The sequence below is a fragment of the Tachysurus vachellii genome, chromosome 11 (genome assembly GCF_030014155.1).
Source record: "Tachysurus vachellii isolate PV-2020 chromosome 11, HZAU_Pvac_v1, whole genome shotgun sequence".
NCBI classification, from domain to species: Eukaryota; Metazoa; Chordata; class Actinopteri; order Siluriformes; family Bagridae; genus Tachysurus; species Tachysurus vachellii.
Genome location: NC_083470.1, coordinates 9,278,896 through 9,297,613, shown reverse-complemented (window position 1 = coordinate 9,297,613; position 18,718 = coordinate 9,278,896). Strand labels below are relative to the sequence as shown.

The 18,718-nt window shown below is 39.8% G+C and overlaps 1 protein-coding gene across 1 annotated transcript in view; it reads left to right on the top strand.

Annotated features, from left to right (window-relative positions):
* rhocb (ras homolog family member Cb) overlaps window positions 1–13,419 on the top strand; it is a 31,515-nt gene extending 18,096 nt beyond the window's left edge. The window contains exons 2-5 of the mRNA XM_060881053.1: window positions 4,088–4,245; window positions 10,609–10,729; window positions 12,108–12,238; window positions 12,833–13,419. Coding sequence (XP_060737036.1) covers window positions 4,090–4,245; window positions 10,609–10,729; window positions 12,108–12,238; window positions 12,833–13,006 — 582 coding nt within the window. The 5' untranslated portion in view covers window positions 4,088–4,089 and the 3' untranslated portion in view covers window positions 13,007–13,419. The remainder of the gene's footprint in view (window positions 1–4,087; window positions 4,246–10,608; window positions 10,730–12,107; window positions 12,239–12,832) is intronic.
* The last annotated feature ends 5,299 nt before the right edge of the window (window positions 13,420–18,718 follow it).

The window sequence follows — 18,718 nt, the reverse complement described above, 5'->3', positions numbered from 1 at the left end:
TGTTGTTTTTCCTCTCTTGAGCTTAAACACAGAGCTTAGAAAAGAGCAACCGGAATGTCATTGTGTGCTGGTGCTGATAGATACACGACAAAATTTAACTACTACTACACCTTGTGTGTTCCCCCCCCATCTATTATTGTTGTTCTGGTGTGTGTGTCTGGGTTTTTTTGTTTGTTAGTGTTCTGTCCGGGGAGGTAAAAATAAAACACGCCGATTTCTGGTCTTTTTTTGCACGTTTAATTGCGTCGTGTAATTTGCTTCTTGGTGTTTGTGTGACCTGCAATTAACTGAACAACTTTTTACTCCAGCTCTAAACGACATCACTATGAATGTGTGGGTTGGGAGAAAAAAGCTATTAAGCAGTAATATCATGTCTTGATTCAGCTCCATCTTTCCCACCACCCCCACCTTTCACCAGGAAAAACGCTGAGTTCACTCCTATCAGAACACCCACTTCTCCACAGTCCAGTTAAATCCTACTGCATACAGACAACACTTAACGCTTTCCTTTTTAACACACTCGTACACATATAATGCATAGATGGTGTGAAATGGAAATCCCCATCACATCAGGTTGTATTAGTAATTCTTGTGGTAGTGCATTTGTGTATGAAGACCCCACACTGAACAAGTAGGAGGGTAGAAGGGTTGTTAAGCATGCACAGTATGACCTTTCTGGCTTTTTCCTTTTTCTCTATTTTTTTTCTGCATGCTATAGTGGAGAACAAGGTCAAGCAGAAAAGGACGAGGCTTTTTATGAGGCACTTGTTTCTCATTTGCGTCGCGGCAATTGTGAGGAGACGGTTTGTGTCCAATCTGCAGTAAAGCTCCGCTGGTGGTTTAAAAGTCACCGGTGCGCAGTAGCAAGCAGAGCCGGCCATAATTTAAGACTTTCTGCACGAGAGTGACAGTGTGATGAATGTGTGTGTGTGAAACTGGGACGCTATCACCAGGAACATTCGCGGGCTCTCTCAAACACACACACTCTCTCTCTCTCTCTCTCTCTCTCTCTGAATGAGAGAGAGAGAGAGAGCTGTGACCTGTTTTAGGTCGTTTCTACTCATTTTATTTCTCTTTGAGCCAATGGTTTTTCAAACCTATTCCTTTTTTTTTTTTCCTCCTTGTGCCTGTATTTGGATATAACGATTTAGTAGTTGGTCATTTTGAAAGATATCAACCAGTGACGATGCCAGTAGGGTTCTGCTTTCATCGTTTTTTTGTTTTTTTTCCTCCTGCATTCATTAATTTTTCATTTTAATATTTGATTACACTACACTACAGTGTGATCATTAATGTACGAATGAGCCTGAACCTTTTGGATAGACACAGCTGTAAGAAATGGCTAATGTTCTTTTTTTCCACACAGTTTTTGATGAGTAAACATGTTTCATCTGTTAAAAAGGTGGCAATTACAAGAGCGCTCGTTACTCAGTGTTTTTAAGAGCTGAGCTTGAACCAAACACTCAAGAAACTGGAAAACAACATCTGGATCCAGTTGTTAATGCAATTTTACTGTAATAGCACCTTTTATTTGCATAGATTGTAGTTGTTTGTACTTTGGTGTGTCTGTGTGTTTAAAAGCTCTAAAGTAATTAATGCTTAACAGTATTGAAATCGGGGGCACGGTGGCTTAGTGATTAGCATGTTTGCCTAAAACCTCCAGGGTTGGGGGTTCGATTTCCGCCTCCACCTTGTGTGGAGTTTGCATGTTCTCTCCGTGCCTCTGGGGTTTCCTCCGAGTACTCCGGTTTCCTCCCCCTGTCCAAAGACATGCATGGTAGGTTGATTGGCATCTCTGGAAAATTGTCCGTAGTGTGTGATTGCGTGAGTGAATGAGTGTGTGTGTGTGTGTGTGCCCTGTGATGGGTTGGCACTCCGTCCAGGGTGTCTCCTGCCTTGATGCACGATGACGCCTGAGATAGGAACAGGCTCCCCGTGACCCGAGGTAGTTCGGATAAGCGGTAGAAAATGAGTGAGAGAGAGAGAGAGAGAGTATTGAAATCCAGCCCCATTACAAAAGTGAACTATATCATAGAAACCAGACAGTAACATTGCTTTATAACCAATATACAACAGGAGACAGAGAGGTTTATTTATTTATTTATGCTTTTGTGGCTGATACCATGGTCCTGATACCATGGGCCGATAAAATGGATTAGATATTTCAGAAGATAGCAATTACACTATGTACAAACTTTTGATCTAAAATGTCACTAAAGTCTTACAGTGCTTGTGTTCACTGGCTGCTGTGATCATTATTAATGTTTTCCAGACCATCAGAAAGGCATCTTGTGCTTCCGGTTTCCTGGTTGCTTGACCATTTACTTATGGAAGTCCTTTACTGTGTGGATATAATACACTGTAGGATTTGATCCCATTTTAAACCCCGTCACGCAATCAAACTATTTTGGTCAGGTAGGGGTGATTGTGTGTGTGTGTGTGTTGCATCCTGAACAGATTTCCCACAATGCATGCGTGTAGCAATGACTTTAGGATGGCACAAATGGTGCATGCAGTTTCTCTGAGCTCTGAAAACAAGCATATCCAGGGACAGGAAAATCATTTGCAGCCACCGCTTGACTAACTTGAGCCGTGTAGGAGGAACGCTATCTGGGCAGGACTCTGGCATTCGGCAAAAACAAAAACGTAAAAATGCATGGAATTTCTCAACAGACACAGTTCAGTGCTTTCAATGTCATGTACTGTGGGTGGTAACTCTGCCTGAGCTTATACACAGTAACATCTTGTCGTAGAGCATTTGCAGTTCAAACACGCAACATGAACAACGTCAATCGCCACCAACTAAGATTTCTGAAAGAGTGGTTAATGGTCTGGGCTGTCGATCAGAGTTCAAGCCCCAGCACCACCAAGCTGCCACTGTTTCTCCAGGGTTGTTGTATTATAGCTGCCCCTATGAAAACCTTCACTGTGCTTGTTGTGCTTGTTTTCAGCACGGGATCGGTTTTCATTTGTTTATTTTAGATCCTGCTACATTGCATTTCCTTTTCCTCACTGTGTTGCAGTAGTGGAACACTGACATGTAACCACTATCCAATCACAGCCCTTAGAATTTGAGAATCTGAATCTGTTATTTAATAGATGTGTTGCTTCTAGATTTAATAGGTGTTGCGTTTAGTTTCCTCTTTGTTTATCTTTTATTGTTAAATCCTTAATCTTTTAATCACCACTCGATCAGAAGTGTTAATGAATAGCTTTAGTAGTTATTCTGTTTTTCAACAACAAAGGCTTGGCTTTTCTTTGTGGTCCATGAGAAACAATACTGTTTGTGTATTGTATAGTACATGTGACTTTGCTTTGGAATGGAATCTCTTTTTCTACCTTCCTCCACTTGGGGAACATCTATTAACATTAGAAAGGCACTACAGCTCTGCTGCCCTTTAACTTGGCTGCCACCAGAAGCATTCACAATCACAGTGTTCCTGACCATTTTTCCTGTGCCAGCATGCAGCTTTTAGAGCTGAGGTGAAACAGTATGAACAGGTTGTGTGTGTATGTGTGTGTGTGTGTGTGTGTCCGTCCGCATTATCCTGGAGATACCGTATACACTCCAAAATTTGGATACCTGCTTGCAGTGGATCTATTTAAGGGTCTGTGTGTTTCTATGCTCTGGATAAGACATTTTCAGGCCATCGTGTCCTTGATTTCCACAAGTTCTCACTCCAAGAACAGATTAAAGAAAAAAGGGCAGGGCAGAAACTCACCAACCAGTTTTATTTATTTGTTTATTTATTCAATTTGATTTAATTTCCCCTCTTTAGTGTCTGTGGAACTAGGTCCAGCTCTGACCCTCTCTGTCTCCCTCTTTTTCTTTTTTTTCTTTTTTTTTTTTTATAAATTGAACTGTTGCCATGCAGTAACTAAACTCCTGCCAAAGAAAGCCAGGCTCAGAGTTTGAAATAGCTACTATCGAGCAAAGCAGTAGTTCTTACAGAATATCTTTCCCCTCATTATACTTTATTTTGCTTTCTATCCTTACACGCTCCAAATCCACTAGTGTGTCGGCCATTTCGAAAAGTGACATCTCGTTATTATTTTAACAACCGTCGTTTCTTTGCTTGATCTACAGCAATGGCAGCCATCCGTAAGAAGCTGGTGATCGTAGGAGACGGAGCGTGCGGGAAGACGTGTCTTCTCATCGTTTTCAGTAAGGACCAGTTCCCTGAGGTCTACGTACCTACTGTATTTGAAAACTATATCGCAGACATCGAAGTGGATGGCAAACAGGTGAGTGAAAAGTAGCTATTATTAGTAGGTTAATTTTTTTTTTTTAGTAGGTTTTTCTTTTAATTTTGCATTTGAGTAGACTTGCATACATTATGGACTTAAAAGGCCATTTTGAAGTGTTTTGTCATGCTCACAGCCTGCTATGTTTCAGGATCAAGTTTATATTTTTTATGTGGAATTGTCTTCGTGTATTTATTAATTTCAATAATACATAATAAATAATAAATGTACTAATAAAACTGCAATAATAAACGTATATCCTTGTTTATGGGAAGTGCAAAATTCTGATTGGAATCAGACGTCTCATACGGTGCGTCACTGAGTGTCCAGTACAGTGTGTTGATCAGATACTGGTTGTTGATCAGATGCAGTGTATCAGCCCAGTTTAGCACATCGATCAGATTTGTCATTCTGCATAATGTGCCAGTGTGTCGTCCTTGTAGAGTTTCTGGTATCGGTAGAATAAATCATATCAACCGCATGTCATTGTAGTACAGAGTGTCCGTCTGATATTGAGCGTCCATATCAGACCAACATTTACCTTACATGTCGGATCGGTATTAATGGAATGGATTGGCCGGTCATACTTTTCTATATTTGTCACAAACGCCTGTAAACTTTATAAAAAAACATCCCCAGTGTTTCCCAGCACCACCAAATAATGCCAAATAAAACTGATTATTGTGTGTGGGTGATTGATTGATATATACACACACACAGTATGTATATATAATATTAGTTGTTTGTATTGGTGTATATGTAAAGTGCTGTGCTCTGTAATAACACCACTATTGACAGTAGCTCATGCTGTCTGTGCAGATCCATTAGATTAATGTATTTTAATGCCCACAGTGTCTTGAACAGGTTTGTTCAGCTGTGCTTCAGTGTTTCACTAACACAAGACCATACAGAACGTTCACCATTAGTCCCATTTTATAAACCACATATAATGCATTGAAAAAATAAAGTTCTAAATTCCAGTCAGTGCCACACTGTTAATGGCAGTGTGCAGAAACGGGATAAGCTGTGTTTTGCACTCTGAGTACTACTTAACGACTCGTGCTCACTCAGACAGAAACGACTATATGTTGAGTTAATTCTATGCTGTGATATTGTACAGCGTCTCCAGGTATTGTACAAGGTCACACAATTAGACCGCTCGATTTAATGCTTAGTATCAGAGGGAATGTTTTATTAAAGACATAAAATGGATACAACGTCAACTCAGGTGTTCAAGTACACTCTTGGTTCAACGGTAAAGGATATTTGCTTGTTTAAAGAAACCGTTATTTCCAGGATATACAGGATATTGCCAGCTTCATTGCTGCTAGCTGACGTAATGGAATTTTTGCCCCTTGGAATTGTTCAGCGTGACCGCCTTTTGTTTGTATGTATTCTGGAAGTAGTTCTGAATCGATACGGCTTGGGTTTGTGAATACGTCATTATACCAGAGTGCAGCTGAATTCTTAATTTTGGTGGAGGTTTTCTTTATGATGAAGTGCTAAGTTACAGCAGCAGGTGCATGTTACGCTCAGCCATGAGATTTCACTGATGCCCTTTGTCAGTTCCTATGCTTGGTAATTTGTTTACCACCAGAGCAGGTCGGTTTGAGACCTTGTATATAGAACTTGGAAATAGCATTGAAGTGCGTCAGATGGTCAGTGGGCTGGCAGACTGGGTGAAGATCACACCAGGGCAGTGTGTGCAAATCTGTACTATAGCTTTTTGTAGAGCATCATTCATCATCATCACCATCATCATCATCATCACCATTTTGTACCGTAATGTGCTACAGACAGAATACAGATGTACTTCATGTAAAAGTCATTAAAGTTTATATGGCTTTAGGGTAGGGAGTTCTACTTTACAGAACTAAATTATGTTCAACATTACAGTTTGATTATATACTGTGTCTTGGTGTTTGTGTGGAATAGTGGCACAGCAGGTAACATTGCTGCATCACAGCTCCAAGGTCCCTGTTTCGATCCTGAGCTTTTTTCTTTTTTAAAACACCTCACTGGGTGATTTGACTGGGTGACCTCACCAAGATAAATTTTCTTGTAAGTGTGAATTGCTGTGTGCATATGAACGTATGCATGTGGTGTGCTGGACTCGCAGCCCATCCGGAGTGTATTCTCTAGTCAAACCATCCCAGACAGCACACGATCGGGTCGGCTGTCACCCTGTTTAATATAAATTTAATATAAATTTCTTCATAAAACGTCTCAAATCTCATGTGTCGTAAATCTTCATATACAGTTGAGGCCAAAATTATTAGCCCCCCAGGAATTTTGGAACATTTTCCTAAAGATCTTTCCAATTTTTGTAGCATTGATAAAACTTGATATAATCAAACATTCACCAGTGCTATTTAGTAGCTTTTGGTACATTTTGAAATATAAAATACATTTATAGGCTTGCTTTATAATCAAATATAGTGAAAATGGGGTGGTCAAAAATATTAGCCCCTTGTGAATATTTGCTTTCAAAACACACCCAATTAATCAATCAGCTTTCAAAACACACCAAATTAATCAATCAGTTTTCAAACCACACCTGTGCAGTCAATTGGCTTCCTAACAATACCTGGGCATTCAATCAGCTTTAAAGGACTCCAAGGAACAGGGCACTTGAACACATTATTGGGAGAGACTATTTTTACTCACCATGCCAAAGACAAAGGAAATCAGTCTTGAGCTCAGAAAGAAGATAGTGGAGACTCATGATAAGGGGGAAGGTTATACTGCCATTTCCAAGCGTTTCACAGTGTCTAGAACCGCCGTACGTTGCATCATTGCCAAGTACAAGGAGACAAATTCTGTAAGAAACAAACCTGGGCGTGGTCGTAAGCGCAAGATTTCAAGAACCCTGGAGAGGAAAATAGTCAGAGATATCAGCAAGATGCCCCAGACATCTGCCAAGATGATTGTTGCTGACCTGGCCTCTTCTGGAGTTGATGTTTCAAGGAACACAGTTGTGAGGGCTCTTCATCGTGGTGGGCTTCAGGGCCATCGTCCCAGAAGAACCCCTTTACTCAAACAGCGGCACATCACAGCTAGACTGAGGTTTGCCCGTGAACATTTGAAAGGTAAAGATGAGTTTTGGGAGTCTGTGCTTTGGTCTGATGAGACTAAACTGGAACTGTTTGGGCACATGGATGTTGCTTATGTTTGGTGAAGAAAGGGTGAGGCCTTCAACTCTAAGAACACAGTTCCCACTGTTAAACATGGTGGTGGCAGCATCATGCTGTGGGGCTGTTTTGCAGCTTCAGGCACAGGGAGCCTTGTTCGGGTGCATGGCATCATGAAAAAAGAAAATTATGTTGACATTTTGAGGGATAATATGCAGAAATCTGCTCGTAGTCTAGCCTTAGGTCAACGCTGGGTCTTCCAACAAGACAATGACCCAAAGCATACATCGAAATTGGTCCAACAGTTCCTGAAGGATACCAAAACCAAGGTCCTGGAGTGGCCCGCACAGAGCCCAGACCTCAATCCTATTGAGAATTTGTGGTGAGTGCTCAAAGTCAATGTCCATGCTCGGAAGCCATGTAATTTGGACCAGCTGGAGCAATTTGCAATGGAAGAATGGGCTAAAATCCCTCAGGAAACCTGTGCCAACCTAGTAAAGAACTACTCTAAGAGGTTGTTGTCAGTTGTGGCTCAGAAAGGGTTCACTATTGACTATTAATGACCGGGGGCTAATAATTTTGGACATTTCATTTTTGCCCTTTCTTGTTTCAACTCACTATTTCAATTAAATATCCTAATCAAACTTAGTGGAGATTTTGTCTTTGTTATTTTGGAAACAAATACACTATAAAACACTTGTTGTTAATGGTCATTTCCATGGAGAAATCAAGAGTTTTGTCTAATTTCATAAGGGGGCTAATAATTTTGGCCTCAACTGTAAGCTCTCTAACACACACCAAATTAATCATGTACAGTACAAATATAATAGTCAATCCTTACAAATTATACAATTAAGTGTCTTTTATATGTAAATGTGTCCAGTTCCAGATCCAATCTCATTCTTTTCCATTTGATTCAGGATCAGAATTCATTCTCAAAGATTTCTTTAATATCCAAACCACCATTTGTGCGTAGATGTAGTTATTATTGTATTATTCACCATGTTCTTCACTTTATAGCATGTTTTTGTTTATATCGTGCAGCTGTTCCTTTTAATTGACATGTTCAACTAAATATTCCGTCATGTTGCATGAGATACTCCAAATATAATTCCCCAACTTTGCTCCATTTATATTCTCCTTGAGTCCTTGCTAGAAAGTCAGCGATATTCAGTACATCAGATGACTTCCTGATGAAAGTGATATACAATAACTGCTTATTGCTTTTGATTCATTTTCAAACTTTCCATTTGGAGACGATGACCTAGTGGACAATCAGAGCTATGTGCTGTGCAGCGAAACTGAAATGGGTGACAGTGATGTGAGACAGAGCACAAGAATGTTAAGAGGAAGGGTGCTGGGGTAATTCGCAGGACCGCTGTGTATCTGTAAGATCACTAACCTCATTTTCACCCTGTGGTTTTGAGGTTTCTGACCATTTTTTCAGAAGCAATAAAGGCAGTGAGACTAGATGCGGTATGATCTTAGACCTGTGGTAGGCCTCCCATTTCTCGATCAGACGGCATGCACGTGTCATTCTAGAAAGTAGACATGAGTATCTCCCACTTCCTTAATTAAGGTTCTGTATGCACTCTGTGTATGTGTCTGTCTGTGAGTGTCTCCCCCCTCTCTTTCTCTGTCTCTGTGTCTCTCTCTCTCTCTCTCTCTCTCTCTCTCTCTCTCTCTCTCTCTCTCTCTGTGTCTCCCCCCCTCTCTCTGTGTGTGTGTGTTTGTGTCTCTCTCTCTCTCTCTCTCTCTCTCTCTCTCTGTGTGTGTGTGTGTGTCTGTGAGTCTCTCTCTCTCTCTCTCTCTGTGTGTGTGTGTCTGTGAGTCTCTCCCCTCTCCCTCTCTCTCTCTCTCTGTGTGTGTGTGTGTCTGTGAGTCTCTCCCCTCTCTCTCGTCTGTGTGTGTGCGTGCTTCTCTCTCTCTGTGTGTGTGTGTGTGTGTGTGTGTGTGTGTGTGTGTGTGTGTGTGTGTGTGTGTGTGTGTGTGTGTGTGTGTGTGTGTGTGTGTGTGTGTGTGTGTGTGTGTGTGTGTGTGTGTGTGTGTGTGTGTGTGTGTGTGTGTGTGTGTGTGTGTGTGTGTGTGTGTTGACTTGCATTTCCACCAGTTTAAGAGCTGAAACGTTACATAATTCATTGTGGGAGTTTCTCATGGCAGAATGTTTTAAAATATAATTTAATCAATTGCTACTTTACTACAATCACATTACTACTACTACTAGATCCTGTGTTTACATGGTACAAATGCACTGTTGAAGCACTTTATTAGAAACATTTGTACATTTACTCATTCATGCAATTATCTAATTGCATGGCAGCAGTCCAGATGCACAGAATCCTGCAGATACGGTCAGATGCTTCCAGCAGTGTTCACAACAACCCTCAGAATGGGGGAATGAGATGAATGTGATGTCAGAGATATAGATGGTATGATTGTTAGGGTCAGTTGGGCTGGTTTGTATTTCAATAACTGCTGATCTCTTGATATTCATGCATCAGTCTGGAGAATCTCTGGATTTTACTCACAATGGTGCAATAAAGAAAAAACATCTAACATCCGCAGAGAGGAGACTGGCTGCAGCTGATAGAAAGTAGAACAGCTTTGGGTTGTGCTGGAAAGATATGCAGAACCACCTGAAGGTTTTTGTATAGGAACTGTGTGACGCAATCATGTCAACAGCATCTGGACAAGCATCTCAAAGGAAAGTTTCCAACATTTTCCATGCCACAAAGAAAGATGCTGTTTTGGGAGAAAGGAAGAGCCTAATCAGGATTAGTATAGTGTTTCTAATAACGTGCTCACTGACTGTATAACCTTCTAGACCGTGATTACATGCAATATGAGAGAAATATTCCGTAGCTCCTACCACACAAATACTAATACCAGGGCTTATGATGTGTATCCTAACATTTGCAGTTTAGCTTCATGTTAATGGCTCTCACTGATTCACATGGAATTTAACTTCATGTCTTTTTACAGCTACCTTTAATGTTATTCATGAGAACATGTGAACTTTGGTGCTGGAATCAAACTGATTTCTTCAGCCCAGAAATCTGTCAGCTCTTTAGTGATGGAAGTGCTTGGAACAGTTGTAGATCAGACAGCGAAGAAGGTCTGCTGTTGTACATGGGTGGGTGGAGAAAAAGGTGATATGATGAGGAGAATACATATTTATTTCATATTAATTTCTGTGTTTCTCTCTCTCTCTCTCTGTCGCTCTCTCTCTCAGGTCGAGCTGGCTTTATGGGACACAGCAGGACAGGAGGACTATGATCGGTTGAGGCCGCTGTCCTATCCAGACACAGACGTCATCCTCATGTGTTTCTCCATAGACAGTCCTGACAGTTTAGGTACTTCACACCATCACGTCACACCAGGGGTCATCAGTTATATTCAGCAGTGGGCCAAATGTTCACAAAGCAAAAGAAAATACAAACATAATGACACAATGCAGACCATAAGAACTTATTATGTTGGCTTTGTAGAAGCCAACATTCTGTTTTCCTATTTCAGCTTAGACAAAAATTTATAAAATTTAATGCGGCCTAGCGCTTTCGAGCCGCATGCACCAAATTCGGATATGTTGTAGATCCTGGTCTGAAGTTTGTTGCTATGACTTTTCTAAGCGATCCGAGTACCGGTACTTCCGGTACCGGGTCTCAAAGTGGCCTTTTTTCCCATAGACTCCCATTATAAAATTTGGAGGTTTATAACTCAGCAAGCTTTCGACTATCTACACCAAACTCGGCCAGCTCCTTTAGGGTAATACTCTGAACAAATTTTTAAATTGGTGTACCGACTGGCCTTTCGATTGTGCCACAGCCCCGCCCCTAAAATATGCAAAATCAAAAAACTTTTTACAACATGGACATGTGACATATCAAAAACACTCAGAACAATGAGGGGAACTTCCTCAGGAGTATTTGGATGATGTCACATGCTGGTCTCCACTTCCCTCTAAATGTTTTGGCACCCTATCTTTCTGCCCACTTGCCTCCAAAAGTAACACTGACCCTTATGTCCACTTGCCTCCAAAAAGCACCGGCCTTTGCGAATACTTACCTCGTCAAAGCCAACATCAAAGTTTGTCACGACGAACTTTACAAATCTAGTTAAGATCTGTGTTTGCTAGAATTGTGAGTGTAAACACAGAGCTATAACACCACTAGATTCATACAGACACAATGTGAACAAACACTTAATAAACTTTTTAACTTGGTTTCTAATCGATTAAACAAAGCTTCCTTATTATTTTTTTTTTTTCAAACAAAGTTGCATCCATTATTTCTCCTTTTCGTTATTTATTTGTTTTTCGCGTTTTGCTTTGGTGTACACGACACTGCCCCCTAGTGTACATACACGCATTGCATGAGTTATAAGGCATTGCAAATTAATTGATGATAAATGTACCTCTTAATATTTCAGTTTCATTTATTTATTTATCTTATTTTTCTGGGCATCTATAATCACATCTGCAATCCTTTTTTTTTTTTTTTTCCTTTCTTTCATTTTATAATACTACCCTGGGGATGTATCCACATGCACATACTAGCCTAAAGCCTGATTATTGCCATATCAAGTCTTGTCTTGAAGGCACAACACTCTTTCTGCCTATATAATATAATATCTTAGGGATGCTTGCTCTGTGTTCTGTCTATATGCTATGTGTAAGGTCTTAGGTAGAGCCTGTGAGTGCCGGCATTAACAGTGTGTTGTGCACCCACGCAGAGAACATTCCTGAGAAATGGACACCAGAGGTGAAGCATTTCTGTCCTAATGTTCCCATCATCCTGGTGGGGAATAAGAAAGACCTGCGCAATGATGAACACACTCGCAGAGAGCTGGCCAAGATGAAGCAGGTACATTGTGTGTGTATATATATGTGTGTGTGTGTGTGTGCAAGTTCTCATGGCAATAATGACTAGAAATGTCTGAACAATGATGGCAGATTGTCTTAAATTGGGATGGAGACAAAGCACTTCCTGTCTACAGTGCTCATCTTGGGAAAAGAAAATGTAGCTGTTTCCTGTTTACACGTATCCTCTAGGGAGTTACTTCAAATGTGATTGTCTGTGTGCACATATACATTTAGAATGGGATGTAGAATATTTATTTACAAATTGCTGAATTTTCACACTTATAATTCTATTATTATGTACAGCCTGGTTAGTATGTAAGCCTTGCATGTGGAATATTTGCATTCAGTATAATGTGCCATTGGAGCCAATGCTATATACTATTATACTATACACTGTGTGTCTGCTGTGTAATTCCCTTCTAGCTCAATCAAGTCTCTGTTTAAATGTTGACTACTTAGGACAGATACTTTTATCTTTTTTTGATTTATTTACTGGAGAATATAGAACATTACCCCAAAGTTGATTATTTTCCAGAAACTGCACATCCTGAAGCATTTTCTTCTCCTTACATCTTCTTATTATGTGTGTGTTCAGGAGCCAGTGAAGCCTGAGGAAGGCAGAGATATGGCTAACAGGATCAGTGCATTTGGTTATCTGGAGTGCTCTGCTAAAACTAAAGAGGGTGTGCGGGAGGTGTTCGAGATGGCCACCAGGGCAGCCCTGCAGGTCCGCAAGCGCAAGAAGAGAAGCGGCTGTCTGCTGTTATGAGTCCCAACATGCGAGCGCACGCACACACACACACTTTTGCCAAGTGCTCAAGGAACAACGTTAACAGACGTCATCGCTGTACTGTATTCTGCATTTCATGCATCTGTGACAGAGACTGACGAGCGAGAACGCACCCACCTGTGCTCTTAAACTTTGTGTATGCACACAGATCTCTCCTTCCATCTCTGACTTTCCTTTTCCTCTAGCAGTATGTCCTCCTGTGTCCGGGAGAAAGATGGAGCGATTTGATTTTGTATGACTTTGTACAGAAATCTTAGTCTCTTCTTTCTCTCTTCTCATTCCATGTTGTATTCAGACATTGCTTCTTTATGTATTGTTCAATTATTTAGAGTGGCCCAATTTTTCCTGACATTTGGAAAATGATTCAAGAATACATTTATTGTTCCATCAAATATGTCGTGTCCTCTTTTTTTTATTTTGGTAGCCCAACGTAAAGGAGCACCAAGCACAGGGTTTAATACAGTTAAAGTGAAGTACAGTAAGACTAATAGAGGTGTAACAGGATTTGAGTAAAGTATCCAAAATGACTAGTTACAAATACACATAGTAGGTAGTGCAAAAGTGCTTTAAAGTCTCTCAGTGAATACATTAACACTGGGTTACTATGTTACAGAATTAAGATACCATCAACCTAAAACTCTGTTCAGGGTTTTTATCTAATATACTGTACACACTGGCGAGCCTTCCAGTAGAACCGGTTTGCCTTTTAAATGGGCTCAAAAGCCATCACAGAGCCAAGCCTTACGTCACTGTATACAACATTATACAGCAACACAGGCGCAACAGCGGCAAACACATCATCTTTTGCGGATGTTGCTTTACTGTTAATGTTCATGGCTTTGTGAACCTTCATTGGCATCCAAACATGGCGAACCCTGATTTAAAGTGATTTAAAAAATGGTGCTAACCGCATTCTCTCTTGTCTTGTTGGTCACAGTAACCCAGCCCCTGACACAAGCGTTTTTTAAGTCTAGACCAGCTACTTAAGAACCACTTTTCCTGGTTCAGAGCCGGTGCTTTGGGTGTCGAAAAAGAAAGAACTGATTTTAAATTAGGCTCTGACTCTGAAACAGTACTCAAACTGCCTCGGTGGAAAAGGGGCATAAGTGCTAGTTTAAGTGTTTCAGGAAGAGGTACTGTAGGTCTTCACATATTATATGAAGATAGCCAGTGAGCTGTTTGGATATCTAGGGAAAGTTCACTGAGTCTCGATGTATAACAGGGTTGCAGCTACAATTTTCTTTATATTCCGGTAAAGAACTAAATTTCTTTAGAAAATATGGTAGCCAGGTACACAAAAATAACTGTGTGGCACGAAACATACAGTCCTTCTCTAGTTGAGACCTTCTGTAACTCAAGTAATGTAGCAAGCTTGAATGTAGCAAGGCTGACTGCTGGTATTGTACCAGTGCCAGAGACTTACTGCTCAGAAGACTGAGAGTTTCATTCTTAACACCACAACCTGGTACTTGATGTAGAGATCTAGAGCCTTTGATCAAGACCCTCAAGAAAAAAAAAAACATCAAGTAAATGGACAATTCTACTTGTTTAACCTCCAGGTGTTTCTAGGGGAATAGTGGTTGGATTCATATTTAACTTTGCTGGACCAAAAGATTGTGGCGTTGTGTTGTATCACTGAAAGCAATACAGTAACCAATGACACTTGTCCCATATCTCAATACAGGGGGGAAATTAACACTTTTTTTGCGATCATTCACATGGCTGGATCAGGAAGCTTTTGCAAGGTGGAGATGAACTTTAACCGGAAACATGGCAACACATCACTCGTGAAACTGTCTCCCACCTGATAGAGATGTGTGTGTGTGTGTGTGTATTAAGAAATGCCAATCATGTAGAGGCTGTTTGGTTGAGTTACATCTTGCTAAATCAAAGTATTTATTTTCCCTTATGTACGTAGATATTTGTGATGAAATGGTGGAGTTTGTATTGTCTGTCTGCAAGGAAGAGGTTCACATGATAGAATGATGGGTGTGCTCAGGGAGAGGTCCTATTTGTAAAGATGAGTTCACTGATAGATGACATAAAATGATTAAGTCTTTGCTTACAATCCATTTGTGTTTACTCAAGGTCTGTGCTGCTGTAGCAGACAGTGATGGAATGCTCTGGATGATGGATGAATAGAGCTGTATAATTTCCCTGGATGTATGTTAATGTCGTTACACTGACTTTCAGAGCCTGGATGTGTAGTCTGATGCCGATCTGATTTGGCTTCCTTAATGTCCCTACATGTTCCTTGAATTGGGATTAAACAGAATTTTTAAAAATACAATCCAATTATATCCCACTGGCTCGTCTCTTAAACTAATATGCTACCTTAAAAAAAAAAGCTTTCCTGTGATGATTGAACTATAAAAATGTGACTTTTTTTTCAATTTCATTAAAAAATACTTTATTCAAGTTTTAGTCAAATTGAGTGTAAAGGTTTGTGTAAGCCAACCAAAAAAAAATCACCTGAATTTACAAAAATGATAAAATGCTGTTTTGCTTCATAGTTGTGTCTGTGTTGCTGAATGACAATCAACTATAAATGAATAAATTACCATTTGTGGGTTTGCCACAGCTGGTGATTCTCACACATCTCCATAAAAGGCAAAGTTCATAAAGCTAGTTTGTCTGAAATGACCGCTAAATGGCAAACAAACACGTTCTCAGAGGTAGAAGTGTATGTAGGCTCATGTCTTTATTAATAAAAATGATTCAGTATTATTATAAAGTAGCAGCAGCTGAAAAGCCAAATGGTTTTGACTACAAAGTATATGTCAGTAGTATATTAGAGGTACCAGGAGGGTTAATTATCTGTGGTGGCAAATCTACATGATTAACATGGAGCATGAGTAGGATACGAACATTTTTTCCCAATCTTACAGGATTTTCATGGACAATTTTCTTGGGTAAATGCTCTCATTAGTTATTTATGAATAAATCTGTTTATATTCAGCTTGATAAATAAACAGGTTAAGCTTCGACTAGTGAACAGTCTGAAATGTTTGGTGTGATAATCTTGGTTGTCTCCTATTGGCCCTTTCATCACTGGCATTACAGTGGAGGCATCATCCTTTACTGTGTGTGTGTGTGTGTGTGTTTGCTGTGTCACCAGGCAATGGCAAGTGAAATAATACTTGTTCAAATAATAGAAATCCAGTTACGTTGTTCATTGCAGTATGACTTGAGGTCACTGGAGAGAGCAGATAATAGAGACGACAAAGAGTAGAGGTAAGAGAAAAGCAGAGTGACTGGCAGACTTGTGCAGCTCTCTTTGTTATTCTGTTCAAATATATACTGCGATGTTAATCTCGGGTTTAATTTAAATAAAGGCAGTGTCTATTTCAGATGATTCAGATCTTACCCTGCCACACACTACTCTGGTATCATGCGTCCTCAAACACACCTCTTTACAGCAGCATTACCGATACCTAAACACACTACTGTCTAATGTCTAACTGCCAGGTGAGTTCTTACCCTAGTTAATGGTATCTCTCCAGCAGTTGCCAAAAACGCTAGCATAAGGTGGACTTGTATGGTATAACTACAGTGTCCTTCTAAAAGTCTGCATAGATTGCTAAGGGAAATTCAGACTTTATTAACAAAACTTCCTCTTCTTCTCTAATAATGTTGTCTCCCAGTTTGGCAGCATTGTTGTGTGTGATGTTCTTGCCATGTGTCCAGTAAGGTTGTTTTCATCGCAACCTTGCGACAACTTCCCGACCCACCAATGAGACTAATTTCAATCCGCTCTTCTCTCATCATTTTCAAAGGCTAGTTGAAAGCAAATATGTAATATAAATGAAGTATGAAAGATTTTTGAAGACATGTATGCATACCTATTTGACACCTTTCAGGTAAAGATTCCCTGCCTTCAAAATTCATTAAAGATTTTCTCTGTGGTGGGGAAAATCTCATTGGTGCATTTTAATCTCTAGGGGCGGTATAAATAAAAAATACCGTAAAAGAAAGTAGAGTAAATCCATCCAGCCACAGGATCACTTGGACGCTAGAGTCTATATTAGAGGACTCTGGTACAAGGCAATGAAAACCCTGGAAAGGATGCCAACCCATTATAATGAACAACTGCACACACTCTTTGAACTGGGTGAGGAAACCTAAAGCATGAGGAGAAGATCCAAACTCCGCAGAGGCAGGAATCAAACCCCCATCAATGAGGTACAAGTCAAACATGTTGACCTATAAGCCACCACAGATTCCACTGTTGGGCCCTTGAGCAAGGCTCCAAGACCTCACTGCTTTAGCGGTGCTGTATTATGGCTCACTCTGTGCTTCTCCAAAGTTTTGATATGCGAAGAAAGAATTTTACTGTACTGTAAAGAGTATGTGACAAAAGAGTATGCTTGATTAAAAAAACATATTCTGAACCAATTGCTAGACTTAACCAAATATAAACAAAAACCTAAGGCATAATTAAAAGTGGCCAATAAATTTAAAAGGAAAAAAAAAATGTGCACTCTCCATTGTTACCCAGAAGTTGTTTGATTCTGGTTCCTCAAGTTTTTTCTTTATATTGTCTCAGAGTTTTTCCTCCATCAAAAAATATAGAAGGTCTGTTTAAAGAGCAAACACTAAAGAGCTGACTATAGTGCCTGGGCCCGTATTCAGAAAGATTGTTAGTGATATGATTCTAAGAAAATTCTTTGAAATGTGGGCGTTTACCCTTAAAATTGAAGAGAAAATCATGTTAAAGATAAAAGTTATTCATAAAGCATCTTAACCCTTAAAAGAGCTCATAAGGTCAAAAAGTCTTAGGAGTCTTAGAGTCTTAGAGAAGAGGACTTTTTAAGAGCCTTATGGGTTTGTTTTACAGAGGAGAAAATGGCCAAAAGGTGAAGAGGGAGAAGAAATGTGTTGCATACAATATTTAATACTTTACTTTTAAGATTACTATAAGATTCCCAGTTAGGAATTTTTAAGCTAAGTTAAGATAATTTTTTTTTTAATCTTTATGAACTAATGTCTATCACTTAAGACTAATGTATCACTCAAAATCTCTTTTCAGTCACTAGATGTCTCCACATCTCTTTAGCTCAGGAATTTGCCTTTTGTTATTTAAAGGAAACAAGGCCACGGATCAGGATGACATAGGAGAGGTCTCGACTTGTCTTCTTCTGTCTATTGATATTTGATACCCACACTACCTACATGTATACTGTGAGTTTAGCTTGTTAATCACTGGAGGATTTTACCTCTCCCCATCCATATAAATATATTTTCTAGTATATATAGTTTGTTTTTTCCACACAATCCCACACAGTAAACATTTCCACTATATATATATATATATATACAGTATAGTGGAAATGTTTACTGTGTGGGATTGTGTGGAAAAAACAAACTACTGTATATATACTAGAAAATATATTTATGTTAATGAATTGAGGGACTTAAGTGCACTGGGGGACTTTCAGAAGTGGAGGAGAACAAAGACACTGCATCCAGACTTTCTAACATTTTATACACTTGGGCAGTTGAGGGTTAAGGGCCTTGCTAAAGACCCAAGCACTGGAATTTGAACTCATGACCTGTGCAAAAGTCCACCGCCAAGTGGCGCTGAATTTACCACTGAGCTCCCACAATTTAGTTTGTACAAAGCTCTGCAGAGGACCTGCTTAGGATGGGGAGAGGTAATATATATATATATATATATATATATATATGTAA